Raw genomic sequence first — 20,612 nt, 5'->3', positions numbered from 1 at the left:
AGTTTCTTCTCCTCCACGGCCATGGCCATTCCCCCCCAACCCCCCCCCCCACCCCGCCATGTCTTGTTGTGTGTGCCACTTCACTTTGATAAGGCTTTATGTGTATTTCTGTATGTGTGTCCACGTGAACATGTGCCATATGTGTGTGCCAGTGCCTGAAGCGGTCAGAAGAGGGTGTCAGACCTTCGGGAACTGGAGTCAGGAGTGGTTGTGAGCTGCCTGGTGTGGGTGCTGGGAACCAAACTCAAAGCAAGTCTTCTGAACCACTGAGCCACCTAGGAGGCTCGGGTGTTTCATGAGCTTCGATGTTTTAAGAATGCATTATTACTTAAAGGGCATGATGGGCACACACTTGTCAAGGTGTGCATGGGGGGATCGTCAGACGGCAACTTTTAGAAGTTCGTTCTCTCCTCCCACCTTTATAGGGATTTGGGGACATCAAACTCAGGTATCCGCCAGATCTGCTCTCTGAAAGTGTCTTTACCCACTGAGCCATCTCACCAGCCCCCTTTGTGCCACTTCCATGTGTACAGGCATGTTTTGCATATGTGTAGGCACACATGTATATGTGTGTGTGGGGGGGTCCCTGTGTATGTGTATGTACATGTGGAAGCCTGAGGCTGATGTTAGGAACCCTTCTCCATCGCTCATCCACCTCGTTCATTGAAGCAGGGTCTCTTGAACGCAGAGCTCACCAGCTGTCTAGTCCCATGAGCCAGCTTGCTCTGGGGATCCCATCTCTGCCTCCCGAGGCTGGGATCGTGTGGGCTACTGTGTCCTCCCAGCATTCACATGGGTTTGAAACATTTAGACTCCGGTCCTCACACTCCTACAACCAGTCCCACCCAGGTCTTCCACTGCCTATTCTCTACGTTTTCCATCTCCTACTGGACTGTCAGCTTCTGCTCACTGACCCCTCATATCCACTGACCAGTCCAAGGCAATGGAGCCCACCTGGAGAGCTTTCTCCATTTCCAGGAAACCCCCTGAGTTCTGGTTCTTTCACAGAGTTACAGTCAAGGGACACCCCTGCACCTCCATGGAACTCTTACGACAACTCCGTGCTAGAAGACGCAGAGGCTCGGAGTGGTTGGTTGCCAGGCCACCCAGTCTGGAGTAAGAACTTGCATGTGTGACTCTATGACAGGGCATCCCATCAGGGACCCAGGCTCTGTGTCACAGCCAGACACAGGTTCCTCTGATGCAGAAAGACATAAGCTGCTCCTGGTTGTAGCCTCCTGGGACCCGGGATTTCCTGAGCCAGCCCCACCCAGGTCTTCCACTGTAGAAGAAGGCCTCGTGTGAGAGAGGAGGAGACCCTTAAAGGGACAGGGAGCCACGAAATAGCAGCTGGACTCCGGGCACAGGGCATCAGGCTGCAGCCATCCTTTCCTTCTGCATCTAGAGTCATTATTGAATGGGTGGGAAGCAATAAAAGGTGTCCTGGCATGTACCCGAGCATTCCTAGCACCTGTGAGCTGGCTCTACTAAGATCCTGCTTCATGGCATGGGACAGGACTTACAGTCACTGCCAGTCTCTTCTATGAGCCCAAAGACTCCCAGCCAGATTTAACAAAGAAACCGATGCCATTAAGAACATTATTGCTTTTAAGGCCAAATAGTCATCTTAATGACATCTGGCTCCCTGCATCTTGTGGTGTCCTCTTTCCTCAGGTGGAGGGTGCAGGAAGGGTGCCTATGAGCCTTGCCATATCCCACATACTCGAGGGAGGAGACATAGGTCTTGGGGAATCAATGTCTTCAACCTCACTTCCCTGGTGAGCAAGGAACCTTTGAGTATATGGCTGGGTGATGCTTCCTGGGTTCAGTTCTGGGGCCACTGTTGTCCTTCCTGGTAGCTAAGAAGCAGGAGGAGGTGGCTGGGGACAGGATGGAGGCAAGCCCTTGGGAGAGACAGTCACCTAGTTCTTACGTACACTGCTACCTGACAGCTGGAACGGCAGCAACCTCTGGGTATCGACTAGCCCACAAACCCAAGGAGCATCACAAGAGCTATGGCTGGGTCCCCAGCTGCAGGAGGACACCGGTGGGACTGAGCCCTTATTGCACAGAGCTGTCAGGGAGCACTGGGTGAAGTTGCCACAAGACCCCATTGACCTGTGTATAAGGTATGAAGACAACTTGACCTCTTTGGGGTAAACCGAGACACAAGGCAGAGTGTTCCTGGCCCCTTTCCCTATTCTGACTTAATCAGGATCTCATCCCTGGAGGTTGCAGCCAATCACAAGCAGGCACACAAACACACACACACAACAATGTTGTGAGTGGGTGGTGTTGAAAGTCCTTGCAGAAGAGGGCCACTCTGGAAATGGTGGGGCAGACAGCACACATGCACAGAAGGACATCTCTATAGACAGTGGTGTTGTGCAAATGACTTCACTTGGGGACCTGGAGAAAAGTCAGCAGGCTATTCATCTTGGCCTCAGTTTCCCTCGTCTATAAATGTAAAACTCAAGTCCTCTCTTGCTCAGAGCTGCCGTGGAGATGAAAGGATACTGAGAGGTCCCAGAGACAGATGTACCTGTGTGTGTGGGTACATGTGTGTGCACATGTGTGGGCACACAAGCCACGGCACATGTGTGGAGTTTTGGGGGACAACCTCGGGCATCAGTCTTCACCTTCTACCTTGAGACAGGGTCTCTGTCGTTAGCTGCCTCATCCTCCAGGCTAGCTGGCCCACACACTTCTGGGGCTTCTCCCATCTCTGCCTCCTGTCTCACTGTAGAGAGTGCTGGGTTACAAGTGCATTCTGCTATGCCCAGACTGACATGGGCTCTGAGGATTCAAACTCGGGTCCTCAAGTTTGCATGGCAAGGACTTTACACACTGAGCCTTACATTTCCCAAGACCCAGATGACTCAGATGAAAGTATTTAAATAAGTTCTCTCTCTCTCTCTCTCTCTCTCTCTCTCTCTCTCTCTCTCTCTCTCTCTCTCTTTCTCTCTCTCTCTCTCTCACACACACACACACATACACACACACACACACACACACACACCCTCCTTGGAACAGGTGATAGCTGGATACACAAGGGGCATGTCTGCTGCTAACCCAGTGCCTGCTGTCTTGGCTGCTGCTGCGGGCTGTGGCATGCACTTCTGTTGGGGAAGTTGGGGGGGGGGGGGCGGGGAGCGGGTCCCAGGGATCTGTCACTGTGCTGACAGAGGGAGCAGACCAAAGCCACAAGTAAGAGGGTGGGTGAGAGCCGGGGGGCATAGAGATATCGCAGGCTGCCGTCTTGGGGAGCCAGCTGCCCCACTGTGGCCAGCAAGAGTCCCAGGCCAAGATGATTTATCGTTCTCTCCCTTCCAGATCAATAGGCCACTGGCTACAGATGCGGAGGGGGCTGCAGGCACTGTGGCCCCGACAAATAAATTAATACAGCCTGTCAAGGGGCTGCCTTCCCTGGCGTGGGGGGGGGGGAGACGACACTATCGTGAGTAAAACTGACACCTTAGAGGGGATGGCAGCCCATGCCAGGGGGAGCCCCACCCCCCCACCTCTCCTGCAACCTGAGGATGCAGTTCATAAATCATTCACTGCTAACTCGCACACTGAAGGCACGCTAGGGTTCTAAGAAGTTGGCCTCCTTGGCTCCTCACATGCTCTGGGCTCATATAGGCACCACCTCATGACTCCCTACACGCTTTAGCATGGAGATTCTAAGATCCAGGGGCTGGAAGGCACCAAAGGCTCCCAGCTTGGAACACAACTATTTTGATAACGTAGGAGGAAATGAGGAGCAGGCTATGAATTGGTCCCCCATCCCAGGTCAGTGCCATGCCTGCTGCTCTGAACCTCCACCTTGGGAAGACGCTCTGGCTGGCAAAGCCCCTATATAAGCTTTCCTCTCATCTTCAGGAGTGCCACCAGACAGAGAGGTGGCACAGCTCTGCCCATTGTGAGGTTCATCCACAGTGAGACATTCACTTGGCACCATGCACATGCCAGGGCCTGTGCTGGTGCTCGGCAGGCCCAGGTGACCAAGTCTCATCCTTGCGCTACTGGTGGAGACAGATATACAGATGGTAATGGTCAGAGCCACAGCCATGTGCCAGACACATGTTCATCCTGGTCCCCAGGCTGAGCACTTCACATGTGTACTGCCATTTCACTGGGTTGCTACAAGAATGTCTGTGAAGAATAGGCTGTAAGTGTTGCCATTCTGGAGGTGGAAGAAAAGCAGCTGGCCCAAGGTAAGACCAGATCTAGCTCCTCTTAAGGTCCTTCTAGCTAAGGCTGGTTCTGAGCCTTTCTGTCCTCGGCCCCACATCTAGAATGGGAACAGCAAGAATGACCATCCTGGAAGCGGCAACATGTTCCTAGTATGACGGGTTGACTGAGAATGGCCCCTAGAGGCTCATGTATCAGAATGCTTGGTTCCAGTTGGTGGAACTGTTTGGGAAGGATTAAGAGGTGTGGCCTTGTTGGAGAAGGTGTGTCACTAGTCACAGGCTTTAAAGTTTCAAAAGCCTGTGCCATTCCTGGTTAGTCCTCTCTGCCTCCTACTTGTGGGTCAGAATGTAGCTCTCTAGCACCATGCCTGCCTGCCTGCTGCCATGCTCCATGCTGTGATGACCATGGACTCGCTTAATTGTCTCAGTTACTTTTCTATTGCTGTGTTAAGACACTATGACCAAGACATCTTATAGAAGAAAGCATTTAATAGAGGCTTACAGTTTCAGATGATGAGTCCATGATCATCACAAGTGGCCTTGGTCATGGTGTCTCATCACAGCGACAGAAAATCAGCCAAAACTGCTTTCATTGGCTGATGGCCACCCATCTGTCCCATCTATGTATAAGGTCCAGGCAGTGAGTAATGGTCCTCTGTCCTTATTAAGTGACAGGAACAGGTCCCCAGTAGGACCCGAGGCCGCTCTCTGGTAAGGGCCTCTTTCCCCTATCCTTAGCCTCTTCACTTCACAACTGGTCACCTGAAGCCACAGCTGACAAAGATCGCTGTGGGATCCAAGTGCCACAGAGACCTGGGCAGGGCCCAGGGGGCCTACTTGCAGCCTGGCTTTGTCTCCATTTGTCTCTTTGAGGTAGCTTGGGGACTTAAAAGGGACCTATCCTCCTGGCCCCCAGCTACCATCTGGCTTCAGCAGGGCCTCCAATCGGGGTTAGAATTCAGCTTCCTTGGGAAATTCCAGCATATAAAAAAAGATACCCAAAGATTCCAGGAAATTCATGATATTAGTTATCTACTCTAAGGAACTCCTATGCATCCCAATAGGACCTAGAACATACACCCCATATGTTTCCAATGTGCTGCACATACAAAGTCATCATAACATTTAATAACTGGAGGCACAGTTAGATGTCACTCACTGGTTTCTCCCTTTATCATATGGCCTTCTCCTGAGGATGATGATCTCAACCTTATTCAGCAGCATTTAGGCTAAGAACTTCTCCTACTGATGTTAGCATAGGTCTAACAACCTTATTGGTGACAAATATTATCATTCATTTTGTAGAGAAGATGAGAGGTCTAAGCTGGGCCTGGTGGTACAGGCCTGTAATTCTAGCTCTTTGGGAGCATGAGGCAGGAGGGCTGTATGGTCAAGGCCAGCTTGGGTCACTTGGTGAGACTATTTCAAAATAAAAGGTAAAGGGGGGCTAGATGTGTGGCTCAGTGTTAGACATGCGCAAAGCCCTTTTAATCAGACAGATAGACAGACAGACAGACAGAGACATAGAGAGTGCAGGAAGGGATAAGAATGAATATGAATAGAGAAAGTTCTCATTTAAAGCAGCTTAACTGGAAAGTGGGGGGATCCATTCCCCCCTCCCCTGCATGTCCAAGTCATCTAAGAACCCCCCCACCCCATGCCCAAGTCATTTAAGGGCCCTGCCCAGTGGCTGTTCAACAAATGTTTGTTTCATGGGGAAAAAAAAAAAAAGCACGCTGCAGATCAGGCTGCGCAGATTCAAGCTGGGCTTTGAAGGCTCAATTGAGTTGGACTTTAATGAGTTAGAAAGGTAAGTGTGGGACTAGAGAAAGCCAGGCAGGCAGACTGAAGGTACTGAACCAGCCCTCCGGTAGATAGGAGGATTCAGCCGAGTGAGGTGGAAGGTATGTTGTGGCCAGATGGATAAAAGCCGGAGCTGCCCAGCTGAGGAGGCTGCCCTTGTGCTAACGTCAAGGACACGGTGTCCCCGAGACTCCAGGGAACTCTTGATTGCTTGTCCTGGAAGCCACCAGCCCTTCAGGACTTCTAACCTCACACTTACCCCCCTGCCCAAATACCCCAGCATCAGGGTCACCTCCCTCGGCACCCTGCGGGACTGAGAACTGGCCTCCAGAGAAGAGCAGGCTTGGGCAGCGCTGAAGGTCAGCAAGGCAAGCCGGGGGCCCCCTCGCCGAGGTAGTGGAGCAGTACCGCTGGGCACAGACACAGGCAAACACGTCCGAGCAAATTGGCAGGCCATAAAAGTCTATTACAGCAAATCAAACAGCAGTCAGCGTGACAGCCATTAGGCTGAAATGAATACACGGGGGCTTAATGAGGTCTGTCGAGGCTGGCTTGGTGAATTAAGTTGCCAATTCTAGCCGGATTTCCCTTTTCTTTACGGACTTGAAAGCATCCGCGCTCCCTCGTTAGAGCTTCGACAAGTGAATTGCGGGGCCTTTCGCCCTGATAAAATGGATAATTACACAGAGAGCCGCTTAGCGAGGGGAGGAGGGTGGGCATGTGGGAAGACAGAGCAAACACAAACACACACACACACACCTGTCTGCTTTCTCCCAGTGGAGAGGCTGGATCCTGAGGGGCACCAGGCACAGGCAGGGCTGGGCAGACTGGGGGATTGAGCCTCGGCTTAAGTGTCTCCCACCCCACTATTCCCGACCTCAGGGACTGAGGTCCCCATGGGCATCACGGACTGCTGCGGGTTCTCATACGAGGCAGCTGCTCTCAGCCCCTTTCAGGAACCGTCATGGTCACCCTGTGAAGTTCTCCGAACCTAGCTGGGCCTCACTGTCACCGGCTTGCAGGTTTCTAGTCTCCCCTGTGTGGTGGCACAGGCCTGTCATGTGTTTGGAGGCCAGCCTAGGCCACTTTGCAAGACCCTACCCAGAAGAGAAGTTTGAAAGGATGGACAGAGCTCAGCAATGGGGCGCTGTCTTGCCTAAGCGTAGCTTGCCCCAGGACCTCTTACACAAAATCCGATCCCTAGACCAGCTCTCCTTGATCTTCTGAGGCAGAATCACACAGGATTGGGAAGACACCTCTGAACAGTCAGCCAGGAAATTCTGCTGGGGCACCAGAGGACCCCCTGGTTCATCATCGTTCTAATACACTGTGCAGGATGTTTGGAGGCGCACGGCTCTCCTGCATCTACTTGCCCGCCTCCATGCACGGGAGCTCAGTACATCCTTGGCAAGGCGGGAGAGTGGAATAGCATCACAGTCATGCTCTTCTGGCCACAGGGACTAGTTAATTATCAGGGCCCAGGGTTAGGGACATTGAGGTTAGGAAGGTAAGGGATTTGGTACAGTGGCTTAAAAGCTCATAGAGGACTTGGGTGGATAGATGGAGGCAGTCTAGGAATTTTTCCACCATCCCTAAAGCACAAGAAAGTCCTGGGAAGTAAAGAGCACCCCAGCCAGGCTCCACCCTTAGACTCTTAATGGGAAAAGTCCTGGTCAATACCCTAGTTAGGCAGCTGTATCCCCCTCCCTCTTCCATAGGCACACCGAGCCAGCAGACAGGCTATGGCAGATCTAAGTCTTACCCAGGCAGTTTGCATGACAAGGACCAGAGGCTAGGTCCCTTGTCTCTATTGTCCTTCCTCTTACTGTTATCAGGGCTACTAGAAGGCCACCTCCTCCAGGAAGCCTGGGGAAGTCCCAGACACTCTGGCAGTTACCAGGCACTCATTCCCAGCAGGGTCTGTGGCAATGCTTGTTCCTCCCTTCACCCCATCACTCTGGGCTTCAGTCTCACCCTGCCCCCATTCAAGGGCCTCTGCCACTGAACTTGCCTCTCCAGTGGACCACGGTATGTCCAGGATACCTTTAACGCAAGCAGAGAACTATGGTCTCCGTTCCAGGCCCGGGGCCAGCGCCTGTACTGGCTCCCCAGCTGAAGCTTGAGCCAAGCAGCTCAGTTCCAGCTCAGGTGACCACACCAGGCCCAGGCTGGGCCATGCCCAGATGGCTGGGTCTCCATCTAGCTGATACCATGTGCCCTGGACACGCTGAGCATCCCCAAAGCCAGCATCAAGTATCAGGCCACAGAGTGACCATAGATGTCCACTCACAAGCTAATAAACAGCACAGGCCTTCCTCTAGCACCACATGCCCTTTGCAGAAGCCCTCCTCAGCAGATACCTATCTCACCTCTTCATTCTTATGTGAGGGAGGGGGGGGTTGGGAGGGGACGACTAGGCCCAGAGGGGTTAAAGTCAATGCATGGGCAGAAGTGTGTCCTGGGGCTATTTGCTTTGAGCCCCGACATTCTCTGTTTCTACGGCTTCTCGGGCCTCCTGAGAATGAGAGCCACACAGAACCAAGCCAGGCCAGACACGGGACAGACAATCCTTGCTAATGAAATGCACAACAGTGGAAGCCAAGAGACTCGGAGGACCCCAGGGGGTGGGGCTGGGGGTTCCAGTAGGGGTGTACTCTGCAGAATGCATCTCTGCAGGATGAGAGAGGAAAGAGCTGGCCTCCAGCCCAAGGGCTGGGAAGCAGGGCACAGGACTGCTTGTCCTCTTACCACTGCTATGGCCTGCCATTCCCTCTCCAGGGAGGACAGAGGACAGCCGGGCCTGCCAGGATGGCAGCTGAGCAATGGGCACAAGGCTCATTAACTCCGAGCCATGCCCTTGGCTTCTGAGTCCAGGCTCGGAGTGCAGGCTGGCACGCAGAGCCCCTTAATTGAATTAGGGGCATTTCCAAGTGAGCGAGAGCTGGAAGCCAAGCTGTTGTCCCCGGGCATGTCAGGGTACTGTGCCCCTGTGCCGATGAATGTGGGCCCTCTCTCCCGCCATCCTGTCCCAGGCACCACTGGGCGGTCCCAGCTTTACAGCTGTGTCCCCGCCCCCCCTCCAACTGAAACTATTGTTAGGACCCTTGGCTCACCATTGAGTGGTGAGGGCCAGGATCTCTGGGTTCTGAGACAAGATCCCTTCATCCTTTGGGTGTCTTTGCTGCCTCAGAAGTCAAGGTCAAAGTTACAGCTGTGTGACCTTGGGCAAGTCCCTCTCCCACATAAGCCATATTCTTGGCTCTTTTTGTTCCCCGGTGACAGCCGGCATAAAGGAGTTAGGACTCAAGTGTCTGGTGCCAGCTTGCCTTTTCGGAGGACTATATCTCCCATTGTTTTCACCCCAGCTAGAGCCCCGAGGTCAGGCTTGAGGGACACCCAGTTAGAAGCTCTTTATCAGTCTCAGTGAGGGTCTTCTCACAGCTAGCTGCCAGCCCTTGAGACTGCCATCAGCCACCGTGGCGACGGACGGTAAGCGAAGGGAGAGCCCCGGTGCCATCGGGAGCCAGCTTATTAATGAACCGTTTGTAATGCAATAATTTGTACTTCTCAATTACCAGCGATGGCTTGATTTTACACGCATGCACTCATGCAAACATATTCAGAGTACACAGAACAGAAGCTCTGGGGAACTGCAGGCCAGACCACACAACTAGGAGCCTGCAAATTCCCAAGTCCTGCAGGGACCCGATTCTGGCCAAAGCATGTAGGTCTGGGGTAAGGCCTGCCCACAAGCCTTGTCCGAGGCTCACAGCAGGCTACACTTGGAGAGGAAGAGGGTAGAACACTTGCTTTCCCCCAGTTCCTGTTCCATTACTAACTCTAGATGGGGGTGAGCTCTGCCAGAGCAGGACTTCTCTCAGGCCTGAGGCTCCACGCACTGGCCCAGGCATTCTTTCAACCACAGGATGGGAGGCTCTCCTTGGCCCCAAGTGGAATCCGGGCTAGAGTGTGCCCAGGAGACAGTGCAACTAACTTGTACTCTGAGATCACCATCCATGCCACCCAGCCAGACCGGAGAACAGCTGTGGTCCCAGCAACCCCAACCACGCCCCCCATCCCACACATGACCTAGAAGGTTCTTACCTCGGGGATGCGCACACTATAAGGCTGGTTGTGGAACGTGGGTGCATTGTCGTTCACATCTCCAACTTGGATATTCACCTTCCGAGTGATCACCTGGGGAGAGAAGTGCAGGGTTCAACACTGTCTCTCCCTCTGGTCTCTTCCCACCCATGCAGCCCAGGGACCTGCTGAGTCCAGGAACAGCCTTCCTAGGACTAGAGGGCCTCGCGGGACACTCACCCCTTGGTGATCGCTGACGGAGAACTCCACTGTGAACTCAGACTTAGTCTAAAAGAAAAGGGAGGGAGAGAGAGAACAGCGTTAGAGAGGCCGTGGGTCCTGGCCCTGGGTTGTGGCCCTGGATGTGGCTGCAGGGGCTTTAGCACTGCCCAGGACCTCATCTGGGTCTGGTGTCCATAGATGTCCCTAAAAGGCTGGCACTGCCCTTGGCACTGGGGAGGCAAATGTGGACTCTGAATCTTTCCTGAAGACAATTGAGGGACAAAGTCAAGAACCTTGGGTGTCGCTCTTGGCTGGGCCTCCACGTGGCCGCGTGATGCTGAGCAAGCCACTAAACACTTCAGTGGCCCTGCCCTGAGATGTAGGAGGGGACGTGGCCTGGGGATGTGTTCAAACCCTGCCCTTCCTTTGCTAAGGACTGCCATGATCATCGCTCTAGAAAACTTCTGCAGGGGTGGAGTTAAACTAGTCTACCCCACATGGGATGATGCCACAAGCGATGACCGACCGCATGGTCACGTTCCTCTTGTTGATCCAATGCTACTCCTGGCTCAGAGAACCCTCATCCAACCCACTCCAGCCCCAGGTCTGACACAGCCCTGGAAAGAGAGCCTACTGCTAAAACAAATGGTCCCAGCAGAGGTAGGATGGGGCCTTGGAAGAAGATCCCCCCCCCTCAAAGATGGTGAGTCACCCTCTTCCATTGGCTGCCCCTGCTCCTCCAGAAAAGGGCTTAGATTAGGGAGTCACGTGCCATACCTCTCTGTCCAGAGGCTGCCGGAGCCACACCACACCAGTGTCAGGCTCCACGGCAAAGAAGCGGGAGGCCTCCTCACCAGACACGCCAAACACCAAGGGGTCATTGTCCATGTCCCGGGCCAGCAGCTGGGTCACAGAAGAGCCTGGAGTGGTGGGACGAGAGAGGGGAAGGGGACAAGACAAAGGTCAGGCTCATTTCTTCCCACCTTGCCCAAAGGATGGGGCATCCTTCAGGGCACAGCCACCTCAAACACTTCCAGGTCTTCCAGAGGCCAACAATCATCCCCCAACCTCCTAAGCATCATTGGACTACACACACGCCTCTCCACTTCTGTCCTGGCCCACCTGTCACAGGGTGTACACAGCTGTAACACAGACCCCCCTCATTCGCCATGTTCTAGGTGTGAAATGGACAGCTGTGACCTCTCTGGTTGTAATCTGAAGACCTTTCCCTGGTGGTTCAGATGAGGGCAGACTTCCAATACGTCCATTCTTATGTCCCAAGTTGGGTGCATAACTCAACCCTAGCCAATCAGAGTGTTTCCTCTCTCCCATCACGATGATTGGCTCAGGGATGAGTATGTGACTCAGACTAGCCAATCAAAGCCAACTCTGGGACTTGTGCTCTCATTCCTTTTGGTTGTTGACTGGGCCAGTCTGGCACCTACAAGAATAGCATGCCTGAGAAGCAGGCTGTCAAGGAAGCTAGCAGAGCTTGTGGACCTGGAGAAGGCATTCCTGCTGGGATGGAGGTGCGTGACCACAGGTCCAGGTACTGGCTCAGTCCTCTGGAGGTCTCAGCTGTAGGCACTGATGACCACACCCTTCCTTCCCTGCTCTTTTGTTTTATTCCTACTTGTGTTGTGTTTGGATTTCCATCTTCTGCCAATAGAAACATCTTTTCTACTTCACACTAGTTTGCAAAATGTTCTGGTCTTCATCTCTGCATGGAGGCTAAGAAGATGTGTCTCTCCAAGACTCTTTCTGACAGAGTCTGGTTCCTGTCCTCGAGAAGAAGACCAGAAGGTAGGGGTCACCCTCATCAGGATGTAATGCTCTGGACATAGGCCATCCCAGGCATCAGGGTGGTGCTGTATAGCCTGGCTCAGAAGGTTGGTATAGAATATCTTGTCCTGGGGCTCCCAGGTTCCTGAGTGGCTTTCAAAAAGGAGGAGCCCATTGCCCCATTTAACCAAGATGAAGAGGATTCTGGCACAAGAGGATTCTGCCAAGTCCCCAAAGCTCCAGGATAGCTGGGATAGCTGGTCACCTCAGCCTCAGGAGACCCTTAAGCCCCTAAGGAGCTGGGGATGCAGTGTGGAGGCCTCTGAAGGGAAGATCTAGTGCCATCATCTCAGAGCCTTGGATTGGGCAACTCCCTTCTTTTTAGGGTCCAGTTGAATCTGCAAAATGGGACAGGCACTATCTCATCCCCAAATACTGATGATGTTCATATTTAACCGACAGCCTCAAAGAGCAAAGGAAGGGGAGGAAGGTGGGACTGCGGGTCTGTGACTAGGGACTTTCTTCAGGAAGCAGATAACAGAGCAGCTCTACTGACAGCGACCACCGACACTTGTGAGCCCTGAGCAAAGGCAGGCAGGGAGCTCCATACGCCATACTGTCTGCCTTGGAGCTTTTAAGGCACTAGCCAGTGACGTCATTATTTCCCACAGTCTTGTGGTTAGCAGAAGGCAGAGCTGCACTCCATAGTCCAGGCTGGAGATTCAGTTCTTCCACAGTAAGCAAGAATTCCACAGAAATGTTCCTGTCAGACCCTCACCAGAATCCCCAAATGGGAAGTTTTTTGGTTTTTTTTTTTTGGGGGGGGGGAGCATTCACTTAAATTTGCTCATTCAATCCTCTTTGGTGGTCATTATTCTACCCATTTTATAGATGAGGACACTGAGATTCAGGGAAGGAACATAGCCTCTCCCATTGTCAGACCGCATTTGTGGTGATGAAGGAGGTGAGAGACGAGAGGGGCATTGGGGAGGTGAGAGAGAGCATGGAACAAGATCAGAATAGCTTGGAGACAACTTTCCCATCTCACAGAGGGAGGAGCCAGAAGCAGTTAGCAAATGCCTGGTTGAACAGTGGGCGATAGGAAGCACATGATCCTGTCTCTGAACGCCTACATGCCAAGCTCAATGCCTTTTTTGCCTAAGTCAGAAGGGTGGAGTGTGTGGAAGTCATGGGTAAATCAAGCTGACCTTCCCAAAGACCAGATATCCAAATGGTGAGGGCCAACTGGGAGCCACATGCACTGTACAGTGCATTTTAAAAGATATACTCTAAAACTGCAGGCATTTCCAGCCTCGACTCCTGGTTTCCAAGAATAGACATATACATACATCATATGTGGGAGCCCATTTCCAGGTTCCTCATGGCTTTACCCAGCAGGTCCACATAGAGGATTATTAGGGCCACGGGCCTGAGTGCAGGTGTCTGAGATGGTCTGCACTTGGCTGTGCTGGGGGAGGAGGTTTTGCTCCACCCCTTGGCATCTCTATAAATACCCTGGGGCAAAGACAGTCAGGGCCCATTGGAAAAGGTTCCAGGCCCTCTCAAGGCTATCCTTTATTTTCTATCTGTTTATCTCTGCAATATAAATCCTTCTATCTAATATTTCCTGCTGCTCGCACTCAAGAAAACTCTGGGAAGCTGTGGGGTTGGTGCAATCATATCTATATCTCTGTATGTGATGTAGATGGATGGATGGATGGATGGATAGATGATAGATAGATAAATAGATAGATAGATCATACATACTCATACATACATACATACACACACATATCACATCTCTGTTGTCAGATGTGGGGAACAAAGAGCTGATTTCCAAGCCTTGGGCCAATTCCTCACAGGAGACAAGAACCCCCCACCCCCACCATGTGCCCTGATTCTCCACAGTGTAAAGATCTTCACTGCAGCCCTCAGAAAAATTGCCTCACTTGCCAGCTCCATCCTGATCCAGGTACAGGGCTCAGTGAGGCTAAGCTCCGGCTGGCCAAGGGGATTGTGGGAAGTCCACATCAGCCCTGCAGCCAAGGTCGTGTGACTGAACCTGATATCCTAAATGGCTTTCCCAGGCCTGACACTCGGGTCCTCCCAGGGAGGGGACGCTGGGCAGGATAGGGATGGGGCCATCAGCTGCTGTCACCCACCCTGTAATTTCCTGGACTTTTATCCATTTTCTCCTCAATTATGCGCTGCTCAAAATGGTCTTTTGTGGCTTCCTCACAGGCTCTTTCTAGAGCACGCCTTCTTGGTGTCCCAGGTAATTGCTAGTGGCCTTTTCTAAGCGCACTAATTAAAGGTGCTGATTTAATATTATATTTAAGACAAGACACCCCACAGTTTTCCAGCTGGGCACCTCCTCCCCCGCCCAGTGTTCTTGGCTGCACCGTGCAAGTGGCCAGAGCTGGCTCCTCTGGAAAGCGCGCAGGCTGCCCCAACCAGCAATCTCTGGCCATATTGTCCCTGCAGAAATCAGGTCGTTTTGTGGGACTTGGCTCTAGTCCAGGCGCCCCCCCATCCTCTCTTGTAGGATTACCATCCCTGGCTGGGAGACCCTGCGGTGCACAGGTCCCACAGGGTCTGGTCCCCACCTTAAGATAACAGCATCTTGGATACAGAATACTTGGTGTGATTTAAAGCAAAAAAAAAAAAAAAATCTGGTGGGCTCAGGATGCAGATCAGCTGATGGAGCACTTGTTTGCCCATATGCACAAGGCCTGGGGTTGCGTCCCGAGCACGGCACAAAGCAAGTGTGGTGGTGCATGCCTGTGGTGCATGCACCTGGGAGATGGGGAAGAGGACAATTGGGAGTTCAAGGTCATCCTTGGCCACACAGCAGGTCTGAAGTCAGTCTGGGCTACACGGACCCTGTCTCTTCTAAACACAAGCAAAATAACCACCTCATGAAATTCAGCATCTTCACAATCCAAAGGGTACAATCTGGTACCTTCTGAGGCATTCACGGCGCTGGGCAACCATCTTCCATCATCCGTGAAGGAAAGTGTCCCCATCACACTTCTTAGTCTGGTTTCTACACTTCCACTTGCATCTCTTGCCTGCCCTGGACGTTCACATCAACAGAACCACAGTCTGTGGCCTTGTGTGTGGCTTTCAGTTAGCACCATCTGTAAGCCTGGTCCACGCCGGTGCCTGTACGAGAGCTGATGTTCACATCAACAGAACCACAGTCTGTGGCCTTCAGTTAGCACCATCTGTAAAGCTGGCCCGTGCTGGTGCCTGTATTACAGCCCTGCTCCTTTTGATGGCTGACTAATCGTCTCTTGTGTGGATCTAACACATCCTGTTCATACGCTCCTCAGTCAACAGAGGTTTGGGGTATTTCCCCCTTAGGGTTATGAATGCTGCAGATCTAAACATCCCTGTACAAGATATTGTTTGGATTCTCATTTTAAATTGTTCTTCACGTGTCTAGGAGTAGATTTGCCGGGTTATGGAGCCATTCTATGTCTAACCTACTGAGGAATCACCAAGTGGGTTTGTACAGTGCCTGCACCATTTTATTTTCCCGCCAGTAGTAGGTGAAGCTGGAGTTTTTGTTTTGTGGCAAGGCGTCCGGTGATTCATAGGTGCTGGGGCTTCTGAGGATGATGTGAAAGGGGCTGGGGGTGTCCACAACAGCTGCAACTGGTGCTGTGTCTCCCTCAGGGCCACCCCCTCCCCACCCCCACCCCCACCCACACCAGCCTAGCCTCCCATGGTCAGACTCCATGATTTTCACCAGAGTCAACCCATGCCATTCATGGGCCAGAAGGGCCACGGAATTGATCTCTCTGGTGCTGGGACTCGGTGACCGACTATGGAAAATGACAGATAAAGATGAGAGGTGGTGGACACGCGTCCCAGTTCCCTTGGCTCTCAAAGGCACATCTCTGAGGCATATGTTCTACACTGACATCTGTCACTTCCAGTGATGACAAGGTCCGTACTGTGGTTTGGATGTGTCCTCTAAAACTTGCGTATTTAATTCATAGTTACTGGTGTTTGGGGATGAGGTCTTCAGGAAGCCACCAGAACCAGATGAACTCAGGCCCTTGCAAAGGCTTCCCAAGGATGAGATCCCCGAGCTAACACTTAGTCTCTCTCACCATGTGATCCCCCACCATGTTATGATGCAGGGTGAAGACCCTCACCGTATGTGGGCACCAAGCTCCTGAACTTCTAGCCTTCAGAAGGACAAGGTAACGGAACTTCTCTTCTTTATAAGCTAGCTAGTCTGTGGTAATCTATTACAGCATCAGAAATTCCATCTGGCCCTACCTCATATCCTCACCCCTTTCCTAGGGTTTCTGGGATCTCCTCCCTAGTCAACCATCTGCCTTTAAGTACTCATCACAAGGTCTGTTTCTGAGAGAACAACCTCAGAGACGGTGCATCTGAGCCATGGTGGATGTTTGCTACTGCTGGACCCTGCTGGCCCAGCTGCCTGGTGGGGTGCTAAAAACACAAACCCCTAGACAGTGCCCCCACCCTCTCTTTAGGAGACTGATGTGCAGTCAGGTGTAGAAGTCCTGGTGTGGTTTATTGCAGGCCCATATTCAAATATTTAACAATGGGCACAGTACAGGAATCTACCAATCAGAGCAGACGCTGGCCATAAACAACGGAGCTCTGAGCGCTGCCGGTAAGTCAGCCTGGTTTATGGCTCCCGCTTTAGATGCAGAGGGGGACCGCTCCAGGTCTGGCATGATTTAAGGGCTCAGACCCGGGCCTCCTGGTTCAATCAGTGTAGCCAGGGGACTTTCTGCACTTGGCTTCCCATCCTACCAAGCCAGCCATCTCCAGTCTGTGCTGAGCCAGGCTGGGACTCTGCCTAACCTCAGGGTGGGAGGACTTTAAAGACTCCTCATGGCAAACCCACGTCCATAGCAGTTTTCATGATGGTCAAGAGGTCAAGCAGCCCAAGGAGCTGTGGGTGGATGGATGGATGGATGGATGGATGGATGGATGGATGGATGGATGGATAAGCAAAACACAGCCTAGGCAGCCAATGGATCATCGGGTTCCCGAGAAGGAAGGAGGTGCTGGCGCCTGCTGCAGCATGGATGAACCTTGAGATGCTGTGCTAAACGAAATAAGCTACTCGCACAGTGGCAAATAGTGCACAGGCCTACTTCTCCCAGGTACCTCATGAAATAGAATGTCGATGTCCAGAGGCTGAGAAGAACAGAGGAGGGCAATTTACTGTTTTACAAGCAGAGAGTTGGGAGTTTCAAGACCAGGGGTGTCCTGGAGACTACTGACAATCTACCAAACCACAGTCTTACGCTGACGAGGGGATAAAGTCTATGTTGTGCATATTTTAAATTTAAAATCTTTTCTTCTTCTGTTTTTCCTGTGTGTGTTTATGCATATTTGTATGTGTGAGGACACATGTGGACATGGGTGCACATGGGTGCCCTGTATGTTGGAAGCCTGTGGTTGATAACAAGAATCATCCTCCATCCCTCTTCCACCTCATTGGAGGAGGCGGGGTCTGTCGATCAAACCCAGAGCTCTCAGATACGGCTAGTCTCACTTTATTGAGGATACAGTCTCAGCCTTCTGAGGCTAGAACTGCAAGAAGGCCACCGTGCCTACCTGGCATGGGCTTCCGGGGATTCGAACTCAGGACCTCATGCTTATGCAACAAGTGCTTGAATCACTGAGCCATCTGCCCAGCTCACAAGATTTTAAAGGTAAATAAATCAGACTATCCCAAGGCTCTAGTGATCTTCCCCAATAGGACAGATACCAATGGGTCAACGCTGACTTGCCTGAATTGCCTTCGACTGCTCTTGAGTGGGCCAAGTTCATGGCCATGCTTCAGCTGGGACCACTGCCACCAGAAGTCACCCAGGCCCAGGCTCCACGTTCACCTCCCAGCAATAGTTGACCTCTCAGGGCCTTCCTCAAATGTTCTGTCATCCAGTGTATCCAACCAAAAGGACGCCAGGTCTCTCTGTCCTCACAGTGTCCCATCTCTGAGCATTCATCTGTCTTGTTGGCTGCCAATCTCCAGCACATTCATTCCTATCAGCTCTGGGGGAAGCAGCAAACCTGGCTGTCCCATTCCCTACACCTGCTAAGCAACTGGACTGCCACGTCACCACTCAACAGAATCTTGAGTCCTGCCGCCGCATTCAGGAAAGGTGAGGAGAGGAAGAGTCCCCGCTGGACCTTCCAGCCATGGTGAGAAGTGAGGACAGTCAGATACTGATTACTACACTAATGGACAGGATAGCACAAGGCTAATCACACCTAATAAAGCCCAAATCAGCAGCACTTGACCTGGGATGCTGGAACTGATGCCTGCATGGTTGGGAAGCTAGTCTCCTACACACTGGCCTTGGATTCTCTCCTAAGGGCTGTGCAATATCTCCGGTCAACCAAGTGCCCTGCTCTGGGACAGTGTAGCCTGTCTTGGAGGTAGGGATTCGCTGAGCAGGCAGCTAAGGGGTATTAGGAAGCACAGAGCTGGGGACATGTCCTCTACTGCGGCCTCAGCCCTCAGCAGCCAGTCCCTTCTGCCTTCCAGGCAAGGGGCGGACAATCACAGCTTCCCGAGTCCCCGCTGGGTCCCTGCTGATGGCCCAGATGACTGTTATTACTGTTATTGTTGTTATCTGCACCAGAAGGGAAGGGCTGCAGATCTCTGCCTGCCTGGTGAGGGGAGGAACAGAAAGTCAAGTTGGTGGCAAGCTGCAAAAGCCTTTAAGGTTTTAGCTGAGGAGAAGGCTGCAATCCACGCAGGGACTGTGGGATGAACACGGGGTGTGAATGTACTCTGCCTTGTCGCAGCAATGTCCCGGAAGCCTATCTGTGATTGTCCCCACAGCATTCCAAGTAACTTTTCTCATCATGTTCAATGCTTTCCCAAGCCATACAACCCTCACTGCCCCCCTCCCTGGCAGCCAATCACATTTCCATTGCACTGTGGGTCAGTCTGCCAGGCTACTTGCCAACCTTCTTGAGCACACTGTGGCCCACATGCCCCACTGCATGCCTCTGAGGTCTCACACAGCTTCCATATACCCCAAGCTGCCTCTCTGCCATCTGCCTCTCTGGCTCTGTGCTCCCAGATCCATTGCTCTCATCTCTGTACAGCAAGCAACAGGTCATCGCCCTTGAATGTAGAGACTGATGCTCTAGGACAGGTTGGCAAGGCCCCTTCAATCCCTCAGAACTCCCCCATCAACTATTGTAGAGCTCTAGAGACCAGTGAGCTATCCCGACTCAGCCCTTTCCCATGCAGACATTACTAATCAACCACTATCTACTACAGTCAACTGCAGAACCCTTCCCAACACTGGGCTCCATGCGCTCACTATAATCAACCTTAAAAGACCTATGAAAGCCAATCCCTTGCAATCTGTGACCTGCATTGACTTTACATCAGCTGTTACCCATTGTCTCTCCCCATCCAGGGACCAAGGATCTAGCTATCTGCCCCTACCAGGCTCAGGACAGTTAGAAAAGACAGAGTCAGGCTAGGAGTAGAGAGGTCACTTCAGAAATGGGGACTGATTATGGCAAAAGCAGAGGCCACAGACCCCCCGCGCCCCCCCCCCACCCACACACACCTCGCAGAGGTAAGGGCAAGCTGGGAAGTTAATCTGAATGATATTCGGCTGAGGCTATATGCAACCACAATTCCAGAGCCACGGGTTATAGCGAGGGCCTTCTGAGAATAGGTGTGTACTTGTGCCACTAGTGACCAACAGAGCTGCACTAACACCTGACCTCCCCCCCCCACACACACACACAAATAGGAACCCAGCCTGCTCCCTGACTGCCCTTGGTCCCTGGTAGAGCCACAGCTGCTGCTCCCCATCTCCTGGGTCGGGACACCCCTCAGAGCCAGCTGGCCTTGCAGCTTGCAATCTCATTTGTCTCCCTCCCTCCGGGATCAGACAGCCTGTTAAGTGACTTCACGCATTTGTCTTAGCTTCCCCTCCCCTCCCCCGCCACAGTCCGGCTCCCTCTCGGCTCACCTCTGGAATCCTGAACTTGGCTTGACCTCAGGGCCTTTATCTTATTCTAAGCTCTATCGCTACCCACCTGGGAAGCTGGAGGGCCATAGAGGGGGCCTGAGACCAAACCTGCTGCTAGGCTCCTGCTAGGCTCAGGCAGCCCAGCTTCCCCTTGATGGCACACCCTGCAGTCCTCAGCGGAAATCCTCACCTCGGGAAAAGGAACCAGCGCTGTGTCTCGAGCCCTCTGGCCACCTCCACTCCCCGAAGCAGCTCTCCTGAAACTGCCCGCACCAGTCAGGATAGACTCACTTGCTGTCTAAGGGAAGAAGGCATGCACACATCTGGCATTGTACTCAAAAGTCGCTCACTTCTAACAATAGCCCTCCATAGAAGAGTCATACCTGCTACACAGGTAAGAAAACCAAGGCTCGGGAGGGGGTGGGGGCAAAGTGATCTATCTTCAGGGGAGTGAGGGCTTGGACTCAGGACAAAAGGCCCAGTTAATGTTTTGGGAGCAGGGCCTGTCTCCAGGATTCCC

General features: G+C 52.5%; 1 protein-coding gene across 1 annotated transcript in view; it reads right to left on the bottom strand.

Annotated features, from left to right (window-relative positions):
- The window catches only part of Cdh23 (cadherin related 23), a 386,250-nt gene that overhangs the window by 281,905 nt on the left and 83,733 nt on the right, over window positions 1–20,612 (bottom strand). The window contains exons 4-6 of the mRNA XM_076557194.1: window positions 11,082–11,224; window positions 10,323–10,370; window positions 10,104–10,196 (exon numbers count right to left, since the gene is read on the bottom strand). Coding sequence (XP_076413309.1) covers window positions 10,104–10,196; window positions 10,323–10,370; window positions 11,082–11,224 — 284 coding nt within the window. The remainder of the gene's footprint in view (window positions 1–10,103; window positions 10,197–10,322; window positions 10,371–11,081; window positions 11,225–20,612) is intronic.

This window comes from Peromyscus maniculatus, chromosome 21 (genome assembly GCF_049852395.1).
Source record: "Peromyscus maniculatus bairdii isolate BWxNUB_F1_BW_parent chromosome 21, HU_Pman_BW_mat_3.1, whole genome shotgun sequence".
In the NCBI taxonomy this organism is placed as follows: domain Eukaryota; kingdom Metazoa; phylum Chordata; class Mammalia; order Rodentia; family Cricetidae; genus Peromyscus; species Peromyscus maniculatus.
The sequence above is the reverse complement of the archived record's forward strand: the minus strand, read 5'-3'. Positions and strand labels throughout refer to the sequence as shown.